We start from the raw sequence: 16,485 nt of genomic DNA, 5'->3' as shown, positions 1-16,485 counted from the left end.
TGAGAGGAGACTGCAATGAGTTTGGACAGGGCCATGTTCTCCATCAACTTCTGCACCACACGATCTATGTCGGTGTTGGAGAGGGGCCTGGAAGACCGCGTCGAAGGAATCGAGGACGGTGCCGACCTCAAAAGAGCAGGAGGTGGCAGTTCCGTCACCGGTTCCAAGACTCGAGGCTCGGTGACAGACACTAGCTCGATACTCTGCCCCGAAGTCTGTGGAACCGGTGAACGAACTTTAAAAGAAGAACTTGGAGCCGATGACGTAGGCTCCGAAGTCTTCGACTCCTTCGAAGATTTAGAAGTCTGGTCTGACTTATCTAAAGCCTCCTGAAAAGCAGGCTTCAGAAGACCCCTGTCCATAAGCTTCCTGTGCCTATCTGTCATGACCCTTCCACTAAAGGAGTGACATATGGAGCAGTCCTCCTGAAGATGGAGAGGGCCAAGACAGTAGACACAGGAGCTATGGTTGTCTGTGACAGACATCTTCTGTCCGCACTGACATCTTTTAAAGCCTGACTTAACCTTCTCAGACATGTCAAGTCAAAAATGTCACAATCAACAGTGAAACAACAATCACTACTCTTAGACTTAGCCAAAGGCCGTGAAGAAAAAATATGAAGTGATTATTATCAGTTTAAGTGTCGAATCCGATATTTAGTGAGTGGGGTAGGCCCTAGGAATCCTAACTAAATAAAACTGTTTGAAAACACTAATATTTTAGTCAATCGGAACCAGAGACCATACACACACACACACACACTAACAAGTCTTTATAAATCTAAGAAATTTGTATCAAAGTTCTATTAGAAAAAAAGCTAAATCTTATCTGACGTTGGCTCAGAGCTCTTCAAGCGATGTGATCAGTTGCAGCGGCAAACTAGATCTGAGGTAAGGGCAGAGGGGATTGTGGGAGATAGGTTGGTCTCGAGCTTCTTCTCGATGCAGAGCTTTGCTAAGCGGCCGACTCGGAGCCGAGGATCGGCTCTGAACCCATGTGTAAGAACAAACGGCGAGATTGAACACTCTCACATCATTGTGTTTTTGCAGGGTGGCTAGACCCATGCACTCCCACACCCCATGTCAATTTTATATACTAACTCATAGATTGCACAACCCACAAGGTAGGGCATGTTCCCCAATCCCAGAGATTGATAACCTTGCACACCTGTCAGGCATTTCTTTAATTGACAAAACTGTGCTAACTAAACAGAAATCAATATTAATGACTGTTGACTAAATTAAGGATTCCCATACATGTATGTATATAAAACATCACTCACGGTGATGGCAAGATACTGATCAATATCTGATACATGCCACTAGAAACTGGAAAAACAGGAACAAGCCACAACCTGATCACAGGATCATAGGATCATAGGAGGTTACTAGGCTAATGGCCCTAGGGGCCTTACAAGCCTAGACAAGTGTTTATCCCCAAAAAGGAAACCTCAGTCAGCGCCTGTTCCCCCTGTCAATGAAGGACAAAGGTGGAACCCCTGGGACAAATTTGTGGTTTGTCATCTACTCATCAAGGTTGCACTTGAAGAGAGTCAGTGAGGTACTCTGTTGGACATGTATGGGAAGTCTATTCCAGAGACAGGGCAGTCTCTGGGAGACAAACTGTCTCTCCAGCAGGTTTTGTTGATGTCACACATTAGATTTAGGCCTATCAAATGGGTAATGCATGAGAAGTTAGATTTACAGATATGGTGCATTTCTAGTAGATCAGAGTCCGATATTGCCTTGTAGGCGAGACACAGATCACCTGTGAGCAATCTGTATGATACTGAGTAGAGTGATAGTGATTTAAGCCTGTCCACACAGGACGGGTGTTGGAGGATTCTCTTTGTGAGGTATTTCTGTGGCCTCTCCAGTTGGTGCAGGTGTTTGGAGAGATACATACCAAATGGAGCATTATACTCAATTATAGGTCTAATAAGGGGGGAGTACAGACAGGTAATAACCTCTTTGTTTCTGGGTGCAATTCCTTTACTTATGAGATTAATCAAGTAAAAGGCTTTTCTGACCACCGCCGCCACATGATGGTCAAATGTGAGATTGTTGTCAACCTGAATACCCAGGTCTCTCACCACAGGTTGTATGCTTAGGGGGTTGCCATTGATGTGGTAATCAGCAGGGGCTGTATTTTTGCTGAATGGTATGATAATACATTTTTTTTGCATTTAACTTAAGGCCATGACTTTGGCACCAGTTATTAGTAGCTGTGAGACCCTCTTGCAGTATGTTAATATCATTTGGAGAGTCAATGACAGCACCCAACTTACAGTCATCCACAAACTTGGTCAGCCACAGGCCCTTTGTCTTTGCCTGGACCTCTGAGAAGTAGATGCAAAACAGTAGGGGTCCCAGGACAGATCCTTGGGGAACACCACTAGTGATAGGTCTGCTGTCAGAAGTGGCAGCGACTAGTTTGACCTTGTAGGTCCTATCTGTGAGCCAGTTGGCCACCCATATGACTAGACAGGGAGTAACACCAAGTTGCATTACCTTTTTGATGATGCCCGAGTGGGGAATTGTTTCAAAGGCCTTGGCCAGGCAAGGTAAGCTGACTTTCCATCGTCCTGGGCCTTAGTGATAGTCTCAAAAAAGTCAAATAGAGTCAGTAGGCAAGATCTGCCCCTGACGAATCCGAACTGGGTGGGGTCAAGTGTTTGGAGATTGCCTATGTCCTTGTTTATGAGATCCATAATAATACTCTCCATGGCTTTACAGATCAGACTTGTCAAGCTAATGGGGCAATAGTTTCCTGGGTCAGTAGTGGCACCACCTTTGTGCAAGGGGATGATAATGGCTATTCTCCACTCTGCTGGAATGAAGCCTGTAAATAGGCTTTGGTTGAACAGTGTGCTCAGTGGTGAAGCTAGTTCTTGCTGGAGATGATGCAGAATACAGCCTGGGATACTATCATGTCCCATGGAGGTTGTGTTCTTTGCCTTGGATAGGGCCTTTAACACTTGATCTATGGAGATGTGAGATGTGGGACAAGTATCGGGGATGTCGAGTGGGCCTTTGGGGGGCTTTAAAGGGTGAAGTTTGCACTGAACCTATCAGCTAGCAGGTTGGCTAAGTCAGCAGGATCAGTGTAAGTGGTACCATTAAGTACTAGTTCAAACAAACTTGGGCTTTGCCGTGGAGGTTCCTAATGTAACTGAAGAAGGACTTGTGGTTTCCCTTTGTTTTGAAGGCTAGTTTCAACTCATAATTGGCTTTGGAGGTTTTCACTTGTGATCTAATTTGCTTGTTGAGGCGGAGGAGGGAGCTTTTCCGATTTTGAATTTGTTTCTTTTTACCCTTGGACAACAGTTTCTTCCTTTTGTTGTAAAGCCTGTTGATAATGACTTTTCTTTATTTAGCAACCATGTATGAACATATAATACTGTAAGATATGCTTTAGTCTATGTTTGTAACTTGAATTCATCAGAATAAAAAACTAAATTAATTTTCCAGCTTAAAAATAAAATATATATTCTATCACATAATTAAAACTTAAAGGTACCAGCACAAATAAAGGAAATTAATCAAAAAAGAAGAAAAAAATTGTATTTCACATCAACTACCAGTGACATATTATATAAAATAAGCTGATAAAAATCCATAAATATATCAGATAAATATTAAATAAATAAAATAATTAAAAAAACTGTAATCATTAAAAAGATACTGCTCAAGCCTAGTCTCTTCTCAAATTCCCCATCACACACACACACGCACACACACACACACACACACACACACACACACACACACACACACACACACACAGTTCAGCTATGTCTCTCCATCTCCACCAGGGTGAAACACCTAAGATCACACCTCTCAACCTCTTAGAGTAAGAAATCTGGACAAAGCCATAAATAAAAGTGGGATAAAGGTCCAAAAACAGGGACAACTTTTAGATATTGCTCTTGCAAACTTAGAAAGTTGATATAGTTTCAGGTTTTGCATTAGCATGGATTTTCTAAAGGGTATGAAGTCTGAAACTCAAATGTCTGTCATTATTTTCTAACTTACATCTTTAATGATTTGCCACCAATTTGCCAGAAAAACATAATTTTATGAAAAATGGACCAAAAATATGAGGTGAAAATTTGTACAGTTGAGAGAGATGCCTAAGATAATATAACCCCCACAGGCAATGATCAGATCATTTGTGCTCCTGGAGAACAGGAATCTAAGGGTCCCTGTTTGAATGTTATCCCATGAAAGACAGCTTACTTTGTCCATTCAAAGCCTAGTGAGTGGAACATCTGTATGTCTGACTGTGTCAGCAATGACAAGGACATTGCATGGGTGGCAGCATACTCGGGAGGTTATATAGGCTTAAACATGAGGCTCATGTGACCCTAGCTTGGGGTGAACTTGGTGATTACAACTCTAAGCAGTGTGTTTAAAAATAATGCAAACAGGTGTAGAGGTAGAGCTATCAATATGTGGCTGAATTCTACATCTGCTTGTTTGCTCCCCAAGAGGTTTGGAAGAGATTTCTTCAGGGCCACAACAGACACTGACTTTACTGTAATGTTGGATAATAGTGGAGTAGAAGTAAGCGATTCAATGACGTGCTTCCTAGAGAAGGCAGCCTTCAGTAACAGCAAGTATTTATTCCCCACTCTCTCTCTTAACTGCTTAGAAATGCTACCCTGCATTAAGTTCTTCGCTAACTTAAACTGCTGTTGAACAAGGAGCTCTTTTGTACAGAGCATCAGTTGAAAGTGTGAGTTATTTCACCATGTATTCATATCATGCAATTTATGACTGATATTTGTCTTTACGCCCACGTTTTAAAAAAGGTCAGTAGAATTAGTTTAGTCATTAACAATTGAATAAATAAAATGAAATATTACTCTATATTTCTTTATTGTTAGATAAGACAGATAAAATAGTTTTAATTGATTGGCATGTCCTGTGTCGTAACACTCTGTATTTATTAATGAATGCACAATGTACAATATTCAGATGGCATGAATTGACCTGCTGGTCTCCTTTATATTCAAAGTTTCTATGAAATATTAGGCACACTTTCTTCCTGTGGAGGTAAATAGAGTCAAATTACATACACTACATTGTTTGGTAATACAGGACTGCTTCTGACAGCAGCAAATCTGTTAAAGTAAAACTGGCATGCTAAGTGTTAAAAGATTTAATTATATTTCATATTTAAAATTACCTTTGTTGTACTATCACCTGAGTACTGAGGCTATCATAAGGAGCAGTGACAACCCCAGGGGGGTGACAAGAGTTGGAACAGTCTGTACACCCCTCCCCACACACACCAAACAGCAGGAGCAGGTGGTACATTCCAATGGCATGGTGCTCTGTAACAATGTTAATGTTACAGCTGAGTGTGACAGGAGCAGAGACAGTGTACGGGAAGGATTCAAGACAGTTCTGAAGTGACTGCCTCATCAACACAGGCTTTTTCTGAAATCCACAATCATCAGCATGTCTACACTCTTCCTGTCAGAGCAGCACTCGCCTGAAAGCAGTAAGTATTGTCTTGATTAAGCTTCTTTGACAGTATTTGCGTCTTCTCATCTCAGTGACTTAACATTAAATATGTGGCAGACTGATGTTGTGTACACAAATCTCTGAGATGCATGAGAATTCTTGGGTTTTACAGAGATGTGCTACAACTTTTAGAGAAGTGTCGTTGCTGGGTAAAAAGAAAATGTAGACTTGTTTATAGAAAAGCTTGCCATTTCAGGGAAACCTCTAGCCGCAAAACTACATCAGATTATTGCAAAATTACTGCAAAATCTGTGGATTTATCCATCTAAAAATATAAACATTTACAGACTTATCCCATGCATAAAACTATCTCCTCAGTTTGAAAATGCATGTTAGGTCTTAAAAGAATAGCTGGAATTAACCTTGCAAACTGCATAAAATCTTGATGGATACTGGAAAATCGCCTACTTTGATAAAAGTTATATCAATGCAATGGCATTTTTAGATAGTGTCATTCTGTAACTGCCCTGTAAATCAGAAGTACAGAGTAGATCACTTTGCATTGGGTTTACTCTATTAATTTAATTAGTTAATTGATTGTGCACTCTTTTTTTGTTACAAAACTAAGTTTTAACTTTGAGACTTGGATTTCAATGAAAGAAGTAAAATAGGTAAAATATACAGCAGAATGCAGATTTAAGATATAAAACTGGGAGTCTTTAAAGAACAGGTTGAGAGGTAGGACACTATAAAAATGCAAGTTACACATATAAACCTTCAGACAGGATGCTAGTTTAACATGTCTTCTAAAAGAAATTCCGGAAAGTAAGTAGAATTCTATTCTCACTGCTAGTAGTGAAGCTAACAGGGCTTTGTTTTTCTAAAAAGATAAGAGAGTATAAAGTAGGAAGGAAACTAGATTATAAAAAAGAAGAAAAAGACATGGGTGTTGTTTTATAATGAGCATTTATAGATTTTAGATATTCACTTTGATTTTATTTATAAGGTAACATGTATTTTCAGTTTTATTCCAAATGTACATTGTGAATTAATGGTGGCCTCCACACCCTCCCCCTTCAAAAAAAATAAAATTCAGGTACATTGGAATTTAAATGAACAGTGGAAGTGTGCCATGAAGCTATACTGTTTTTTTTCTTGGGCTGCAGTACTTATACACTGTCTGTCCTAAGCTGTTTATCTACAGGCTGCCACCACTGAAGCAAAGTGCACATCCAGCTATGTGGGACAAATTCTTACCTGCTGACAAATGGGATATTTGGCTTCAAGGCTATTGTAAGCCTTTCACTATGATAGAATAAATCCACACACTGCTTCACATAAAGCAAGAAGAAATGCAAATTTGCATTGTTTAGATGCCCGCCTTGTACAAAATTCTGTAGGATTCAGTTGTGGTGAAAGGATAAATCACATTCTCTTGAGCAGATGAAAACTGCTGATCACCACCCCACTGTCCCTTTGAACAAATTCTGTAATACTATGTCATAAGCATGCTGTTTGTTACAGTTGCATGACTTTCTTTTGTACTGATATTGCATTAAAAATTTTAGTACCAAGTACTTTTTTTTAGAAGCTACAATGGCTTTCTTGCTGTTGTCCTTTTGCTTTGTGACTGTCACATTTTACAGCATTGCTTTGTTTAGTTAGCTGTGTAACACTACTACTTTATTACTACAATCTGGTTTTGCAGAATGTTTTTGTAAGAATTATTTTTATATGTGTCTATAAAACATGTCACCACAGAAGTATTATTCTGAGCAGCCTTGGTATGCTGCATTGTTCTTGCTCTGCAAATGATGTCTCTCTACTGAACATTAGCAATGGAAATATCACAGGATCTTTTCATTTGAAGCTCCAACAAAACCTGCATAAAGTATCTGAGAACACAAGCTTTTCCATGGAGCAGTGTGGTCATCTAAGACAGCTCAGAACTTCCTTCATGCTGTGCTCAGATGTTAAAGCACAGTGCTCCAGTCTGTGGTGTTGAAATACAACATACAGCTGGCATGCCTATATTGCAGATGTGTTACTACAGGAGTTATCACATTGCTGTTTTAAGTGCAGTTAGCTTTAATGATATTTAGGATTAAAGTATATTTAGCCTACAGTCAATGCTGCCCTGTCAGAGATGAAGCATCTGCTAACCCTGGGTTCAATTCCTGCACTCTCAACTTGCATGCAACATGAAAGTGAATTCTAATCACCAGTGCATTCTTACAATTCTTGAATTAAATCTTGTACTTTCCTGCATCTAATTCTCCCCAAAAGAAAATACATTGCCTCGACCCTCATAAGATGCAAACCACTCCTAGTGCGCAAGCCATCATATCACCAGTACTCATAAGAGAACACAGTTCCATGCGAGTACACAACCTGCAAAATTAAAACAAATGCCTCTGCAGGGGATGTATGTCCTCCACAGCACTGTTTGCTCTCTTATACTAACTATGAGGTTGCCATAAACTGGGGAGAAAGCAATAAGGAGAAAATGTATTTAAGGGGGAAAAAAAGACCCAGAAAACCTGGGAAATCAAGAAGCAATATAATACTATAAAATAGGATCCTACAAATATCACTCCATCATGTCCAGAGTGAATGGAAACATGGAAATATTGAGCATTCTCACTTAACCTAATAAAACCCGAACACTTTGATCTTAAGAACCTGAAGGGAAACATTATTTCACTATCCTTATTGAAATATCATGGAATAATATTAAATGTAATTAAACAACCATTATGTGTCACTAAGGACTCCCTGCTAGAACCAATAAAACCAACAGAACTCCCAAACAACAGATAATAATTACCTTCAACAGTTTCTTTCCAAATATTTCAGGAAATGGTCTCCCATGCTATAGAGAAAATACCTGAATTCAGAAAAGGTACCAATAAGCAATAAAATCCAAGAGAGCAACACAATTATACAGAGAGGGCACTGTTACTCTCCTTCCATCTTCTGCTTTTCCATACATCCCCAGAAATGAGGTTAGACCACATGAGAGGTCGAACTGCAGTGGCAAAGGTTGCTGCAAACATTCTTTGACTGAGGTGCTGAGGCACACAGGCATGGTAGCCATCCCCATCACTTGACCCGCCTGTTTATGCAAGTTGTAACTAAAGCTATGTCATCTAAGTTAGTAGTGAACACTCTGTGCTGCACCATTCAAACACACCAGCTCAACATGTTGTATGAGCATGCTGGACATCTGAATAATGCAGCACCCCATGCAAGATCAACTGGATGGATATATTGCTTGATTCTGTTAACATTATGAGACAAAAATAAATGCACTCATATACCATGCCTTCTGATACTTGATCAAGGGGGAACATGTTTAATTGCTGTAATGGTTTACAGTGTTTCACCTATTCTCCCTCCAAACAAAAGGAAAAAGCTGGTGGAAACAGAGAATAAATACCTGCACATCCCACCTAGTTTCTATACATGGAGAGTCTCAATTAAGCAAAACAGCAACAGTTTGGACTAACTTGCCAATGCAGAGAAATACTGGGAAATTGCCTACTTTGATAAAACTTATATCAATGCAATGGCATTTTTAGATAGTGTCATTCTGTAACTGCCCCATAAATCAGAAGTACAAAGTAGATCATTTTGTATGACGGGTACATAATGACAATCAATTACACCATGCTTTTTTCCCTATTGGTGGGAAAAGTATATTAATCTGAACTTTCACTAATTAAATGTCTGGAAATATCATATTTGCAGGAACTGTTCCTCAGAATAAAATACTTATTTATGGTTTACTACTTAAAAGAAACATTACATTGAAGTTTGTACAAAAAATATTCCTAAATTACAATGCTGCCTTTCCAGTGCAGAAATGTACAACCTCAGTACGCTCATGGTGAGAGCCAGCAAAACGGACACACTGTTAATAGCCATCCACTTGCCAAATCTCTCACAGAGCTGCAGAAATCTTACAAAGGCATATCTGGAGCAGCAAAGGGATTATACTGGGCAATTTCTATCTCCCACTGCAGCACAGGAACAGCTGGACACTAAACAGAATTTGCTTTACCCTGCAGCCATATATCCAAAGGAAGCAAAAGCATGTAGTGCCAACACAACAATGAAAAGTATGTGGTTTTAGTACAAAACTAAGGGCTATTAATTCATTTAGCAGTAAGATTACCCATGGTGTTTGTCTTGCATTTTCAGCAGTGGAGTCATAAGCAAAAGGATCAGTAAAAAAAGTTGCCAAAGTCAGAAGTTCAATACCAACTTCTGGTCACTGTCTAGCATATTCCCCTAACGTATTTATGCATTTTTTTTGTTGGCAAGTCCTAGGCTTCCTCCTATATCCCCCCAAAATTTTGGTTGATTGGCTATTTTTAACGTGTCCATTTTTTTTGTTTGCTTTATTACATTTATTAATAATGTAAGTGACTTGCTGCAAGGACCCTTTTTGTCAAAACCAGGCCCAAATGGTAAATGCAGATAAACATGTACATTTGCAAATTCAGACACTAGTACAATGGTTGGTATTTACATTTACTATACTCATCAATCATGCAGACATTTCTTTTAACATATTTACAGACAATATATGCGACCTTCTTTCAAAATGCTTGTTGTCATTTAATCATTTAATATTGAATCGTTTTAATGCAGGATATGTAGTATATTATATATGCAAAAAAAATAGAATACACGCTATTGTTTCTTGACTGAAAATACTTTGCTGGATTTTTTTCACATTGCAAAGCAGTCAAATGGTTGCAGAGTATGTGTAAGAAATTGGAAAGTAGTGGGAGCTTCTACCCCCCCCCCCATACACACACTGCAGGACAATATCAAAGTTACCATACATAAAGCAACAGACTGGGGGGAATGGGTGCCTCCTCCCTGCAAAATACACTTTTTTGCAATTTGCAAATTTTTAAAATAACGCTTTTTGTGTTATCATAAGTTCTATTTGCCAGTACATTCTTGCCTTTGACAGATATATATATATATATATATATATATATATATATATATAAATATATGTATAAAATGAAACACACACACACAAGCATACAGAATGCATATGTGTATGTGTATCCATTGTATTTATCCTTTCAAGCAGAGTCAAGGCCAGAAAAAATCAACGGACCAGCCATTTTACATTGTTAAATGCTGTAGGACTTGGGCCCCCTCCTTCCCACACTATGTCTTCCAGCACCAGTTCTAAGGGAAGCTGTTTGATTGAAGCAACAAAGATGCAGGATAGGCATAATGAGGTCTAAAACTCACTGCAACAAATATCCCACAGGCCAGCAGCAGTTTTCTCCTTCTTTCTATAAACAAACACATGCCAGGAAACAACATAGCCATTGTATGCTATATAAAACAAGTAAATTCTGATTTAGGTCCCACCGCCCACTTACTTATCATTCCATGAAAACATAAGTACTTATTACTCAGCAACATGACTACTGAAAACAATACAAAACTGGCAGAAGAATAGCCTGCTGAACTAACGAACAGTACCCTATGCAAGTAACGTTAAAAATCTGAAAACATCTGACAATTGTGATAAATTAAAAATATGACCTACAATAAAAGTGAGTTTTATTTATAGCATTTCTGTTTTTGTGGCCCATATCAAATCTTTGGCTGTCTGACAGGTCATCATCAACACTCAGGATACTGCTCTGGATGGACAGACAGACAGACTGGCAATCCTGATGTTAACTGCTCTGGCTCAGAGTTGTAATTTACTCCACAGTGGTCTGGTAAACACAGAAGAGATTTAAAGAGGTTTCAGCTGTGTGGTCATATTAGATTTACAGAAGTATAGCTTGACACTGTGTCTGAGAATATCCATTACATGCACATGCAGAAATTCAGCATTAATCACTGCATAGGGATGTACATATCTGTAAATTTAGGATCCAGTATGAAGCACCTAGCACATGATGTAGTTCTATTAAAGACTAGCTGCCAAGAATGACCTATGTTACTGAGCAGGAGTGGGGAATGGAGTTTCCAGACACCTAGGATGTGTTTTTTACAACATGTACTACAGCACTCTTCTCTCCAGTGATGAGCTACACTGAGGGTAAGACACAAATTCATAAGTATGTCAGTGAACCAGCACAAGACCACTGATCCCGTGCACTGCTTAGGGCAGCAGCCATACCAATGAGGTTAGTACTCTGTATACAGGTGCAGCCCCCATCAGGATAGGCACTGAGGCACAGTCACAGAGGCTATTCCTAGTCTACAACAATAAGGAACAGTGCAGGGCTGGGAGATCACCAAGCAGCACAAGTTTCTGCAGAAGCAGTATCACAGTTCCCACGCCAGTCTTATGTCCACAGTGGTCCAATGCATCTACCACATTGACCAATCACTGCTATCCCCACCACAAATGAATATAATGAACTTGTGGGTCTAAGACTACTCTTTGGCACATCAGTACACAATGAAACAGAATGTTCTGGTTATCTCCATGTACTCCCAGAACCCAGTGAATCATGTTCGAGACTCTTGCTGGGGATTTGGCAGATCATAATGCTGACATAATCAAACTCCTGCACTACCATCACTACTACTAAGCATACAACAAGAATAGCCAGCAGCTTGTCCTCTACAAAACTACATGACCAGGCAACAACAAAAGCTAACTGCTGGATGTATTCAGCTAATGACCAGCCAATGATGTGAACTGGGGGTATCCCCAGACACCAGTTATTTTTCTTCCTGTACACCAGGCCTATTAACATGGGATGATAAATGGATCTGTTGTTATTGTAGGTCTGGTGATCATCCCAATTAGGTATGTGGCCTTATGCATGGTGCAGTCCGTACATGTGGGCTCAAAGTTAGGATGAACAGTTTTACACCTTACAGCATTTATGGACCCATCTGCATGTAATATTTTGTAACTTTCACATTGCTTTGTGGACACTATATATGTAAGGAGATAATAGTGAATCTTGGCAAGTACAGAAGAGACTACAAGTCTTAAGGGCAGTCAGTATGTGCCTTCACACATCTGACAATTACAAACTCAGAAGATGCATACATGGCTGTATAGCACTAGTCCTCTGCCTACAGCCCAAGTGACCTCTAACCTAAAAAGCTTCTGCCTGCAGATGAAAAGAAATTTGCTTGTAATAATCACAGTATTCCTCCAGCAGTGAGGCATTCTCTCCAGTGTACATTTATATGTTTATTACTCCTGTGAACATTTACATTAGATTTCCACGATAACAAAAAGGCAAGGAAGTACTAAATGGCTTTAAGTAGTTAAAAAAGTGAATCCATGGAGTGGTGACTTCAGGTTAACTGGCATTAGGTAACCACTGATTCACAGGTTAGTGAGAAAACATGCAGACGTATAAAATAAAACAAAGCAGGAAGAAGCAGAATTACAGCTACAGTCAAAACGGAGTCTGGAATGCCATACATACAATGGCAAGCTTACTAGAAATTAAAATTCAGATGTAACTAAGCAATGATAGATCAGTGTATGGAAAGTAGTAGTAAATTATGGTACATGGTAGGTCCATGCTAGGATAAGGGCAGACTTTATGAAAGGAACGTGGCTAAAATCGCAACAACTAAAATCAGGAATATCAAGCATGATAGTTTCAAAGACTCATTCTGACAGGCTGCAGTGTGATTTACTTTTAATGTTGACCGAGAAGGTTTTTGGTATGGAATAAGCACTTTATATATTTAGTGGAAACATTTCTAAGCACTTTGATTTTGGCCAGTACTCCACTATCCGTGCATCTGTGCACCCCCAAAATTAGAATCTGATAGCTTGTGGGCTCAGGGGGCACAGTCCTTTGCTACAATGGTAATTGTTTTAATACCAGAATTTAGTTTTTGTTGCATATCCTTTTTTGGTGTTGAAAGGTTTTTTTTTTTTTTTTTTTTTGTAAGCCCATCTTCAGAATGTTGTATAGTGGGACATCACAGTAGGATTTGAGGCTAGAATGAACATAATATGATAGGTAAACACATTAAATGACAAAATCTGTCGCTTAAGTAAAGATGCAAAAAGAAAGATACTTTTGAAATTGAGCTCTGGCTACAAGGTGCAAATAGTTACCAGCCACAAATGGAAGCAAGGGAAAGCATAAGCTCTTACAAGACACATTTTACAAATCACCAGGCAGACAGACATTGTGATGGGATTGTAGTAACAACCATATTCACAGAATTTTTGCTATTTGAATGAACGCTATAATGGAAGGGTGCATGGGGTGCAGGTAGCAAAGTGTATATGACAGCTGCGATCCAGACAGATAACATGTCAGTAGTTTGGGACATCAGCAAACAAGGAGGAACCAGGTCCTACCCCTTGTGTCAAGAAGCCCTCAGAGTGTGGCAGTGGGCAATCTCTTCCAACCGCTTTTTGATAGCAACTCACATTCCAGGGAAGTCCAAGTTGATATCAGACAAATTGAGCAGGTCCATTCTATTACCTCACAAGTGGTCTCTGAATAGGAAAGTGACAGATAATGATTTTCCATCAGTGGGCCAGCCTTGCTGAGATCTTTTTGCATTTCCTCTAAACAAGAGCAGCAGCTTCTTTGCCCTGATTCCTCCACCAGGGGAATCACCAAGGGATGCTCTACTCCACAACTGGGCCCCCGTTCTTCTCTATGTCTACCATCCAACCCCCCCTAGTTCCCAAATTCCTACAGAAAGCTGCCCGATTGAAGAGCAAAGTCATCCTCATTGCATCTTACTGGCCTTGACAGATTTGGTTCCCCTTCATTTGGCCTCATCTACTTTACCCACCTTGGATTCTGGATCAGATTTCAGACCTCCTGTCTCACCAGACAGGCATGATTCATCCGGATATCTCAAACCTCAGGCTAACACAGTATGGTTTCTCCAGTTCCTTTGATAGCCAGACAACCGATGCTGTCTTCCTCTGTCCATCACATTCTTTTATCTTCCCATAAGGCTTCTACAAGAAAACTTTACAGGAGTAAATGTTTCTTGGGCACAGCAGAAATACATTGACCCCTTCTCAGCTCTTACACAAGTGTGAATTTTTGGTAAAAATTTTTAATGAGGGAGTGAGCTCCTCAACAATTGGAGTTCAGTTAGCAGCAATCTCTAATGTTCATATTGGATTTGAGAATTCTTTCTCGGCCTCATCTAAACTTTGTAAAGCCTTTTTGAGAGGCATTCTACTGCTGAGACCTCCATATAAAGATCCTCCTCCACCATGGGATTTAAATTTGGTACTGCAGGCCCTAACTTATTCCCCCTTTGAACCAGCAGCTAAATGTGATCTTAACCTTCTAACCTGGAAAACTATCTTTCTAGTAGCCATTACCTCTGCTAGAAGAATTTTAGAACTTCAAGCATTGTCCTCTAAATCTCCTTACTTCATTTTTCATAAGGATACAGTAACATTTCATACCAATGCTTCTTTCCTTCCTAAGGTGGTGTCAGAATCCAATATTAACCAGTCCATTAATCTGTCACTCTTCTTTCCTAAATTTCCAAACAAGGGTGAATATATGTTACATTTATTGGATGTCCACAGACAATTACATTTTTACCTACATAGAACAAAAGATATTAGGAAGATAGCTCAATTATTTGTGTCCTTTGCAGAGTCTTCTTCTTCTTCTTCTTTTGGCTGGTCCCATTAGGGGTTACCACAGCAGATCATTTGTTTCCATTTCTTCCTGTCCTCTGCATCTTGCTCTGTCACACCAACCACCTGCACGTCCACTCTCATCACATCCATAAACCTTATCTTAGGCCTTCCTCTTTTCCTCTTACCTGGCAGCTCCATCCTTAGCATCCTTTTCCCAATATACTCAGCATCCCTCCATAGCACATGTCGAAACCAACGCAATATTGCCTCTCTGGCTTTGTCTCTAAACAGTCCAACCTGAGCTGACCCTCTAATATACTGATTCCTAACCCTGTTCATCTTCGTCTCACCCAATGCAAATCTTAACATCTTTAACTCTGTCACTTCCAGCTCTGTCTCCTGCCTTTTTGTCAATGCCACCGTCTCTAATCCATATAACATAGCTGGTCTCACTACCCTCTTGTAGGCCTTCCCTTTCATTCTTACTGGTACCCGTCTGTCACAAATCACTTCTGACACTCTTCTCCACCCACTCCACCCTGCCTGTATTCACTTCTTTACCTCTCTTCCACACTCACCATTAGCCTGAACTGTTGATCCCAAGTAATTAAATTCCACCACCTTCGCCAACTCTACTCCCTGCATCCTCACCATTCTTTCTCATTCACACACATAAAATCTGGCTTAGTCCTGCTGACCTTCATTCCTCACCTCTCTAGAGCATATAGCCACCTCTCCAGGGTCTCCTCAACCTGTTCCCTACTCTCACTACAGATCACAATGTCATCGGCAAACATCATAGTCCACTGGGACTCGTGTATGATCCAGTCTGGCAAACTGTCCATCACAATTGCAAATAAGAAAGTGATCAGAGCTGCTCCTTGATGTAATTCACCTCCACCTTAAATGCATCCATCACTCCTACTGCAGACCTCACCACTGTCACACTGCCCTCATACATATCCTGTACCAGTCTTACATACTTCTCTGCCACTCCCGATTTCCTCATACAAAACCACAACTCCTCTATAGGCACCCTGTCATATGCTTTCTCTAAGTCCACAAAGACACAATGTAACTCTTTCTGACCTTCTCTATACTTCTTCATCAACACCCTCAGAGCAAATATCGCATCTGTAGAGCTTTTTGCCGGTATGACACCATACTGCTGATCGCTAATCATCTCCTCCCTTCTTAACTTAGCTTTTACTACTATTTCCCATAACTTCATGCTATGACTGATCAGTTTTATCCATCTGTAATTACTACAGCTCAGCACATTATCCTTATTCTTAAAAATCAGTACCAAAACACTTCTTCTCCACTCCTCAGGCATCCTCTCACTTTCCAAGATTTCATTAAACAATCTGGTTAAAAACTCCACTGCCATCTCCCTAAACACCTCCATGC

The 16,485-nt window shown here is 39.9% G+C and overlaps 1 protein-coding gene across 3 annotated transcripts in view; it reads left to right on the top strand.

Moving 5' to 3' along the window:
- The first annotated feature begins 5,317 nt into the window (after nt 1–5,317).
- Nucleotides 5,318–16,485, top strand: part of LOC122809662 (RNA-binding Raly-like protein) — a 904,169-nt gene continuing 893,001 nt past the window's right edge. The window contains exon 1 of one of the 3 annotated variants that reach the window (XM_044081321.1): nt 5,318–5,508. In XM_044081321.1, the coding sequence (XP_043937256.1) occupies nt 5,466–5,508 (43 nt within the window). In that variant the 5' untranslated portion in view covers nt 5,318–5,465. The remainder of the gene's footprint in view (nt 5,509–16,485) is intronic. The other 2 variants (XM_044081322.1, XM_044081323.1) reach the window with 2 other exon arrangements.

Source organism: Protopterus annectens, chromosome 8.part0, assembly GCF_019279795.1.
Source record: "Protopterus annectens isolate FY-2018-M chromosome 8.part0, PAN1.0, whole genome shotgun sequence".
Taxonomy (NCBI): Eukaryota; Metazoa; Chordata; order Ceratodontiformes; family Protopteridae; genus Protopterus; species Protopterus annectens.
Note: the sequence above shows the minus strand (reverse complement) of the source record. Positions and strands in the feature narration are given on the sequence as shown.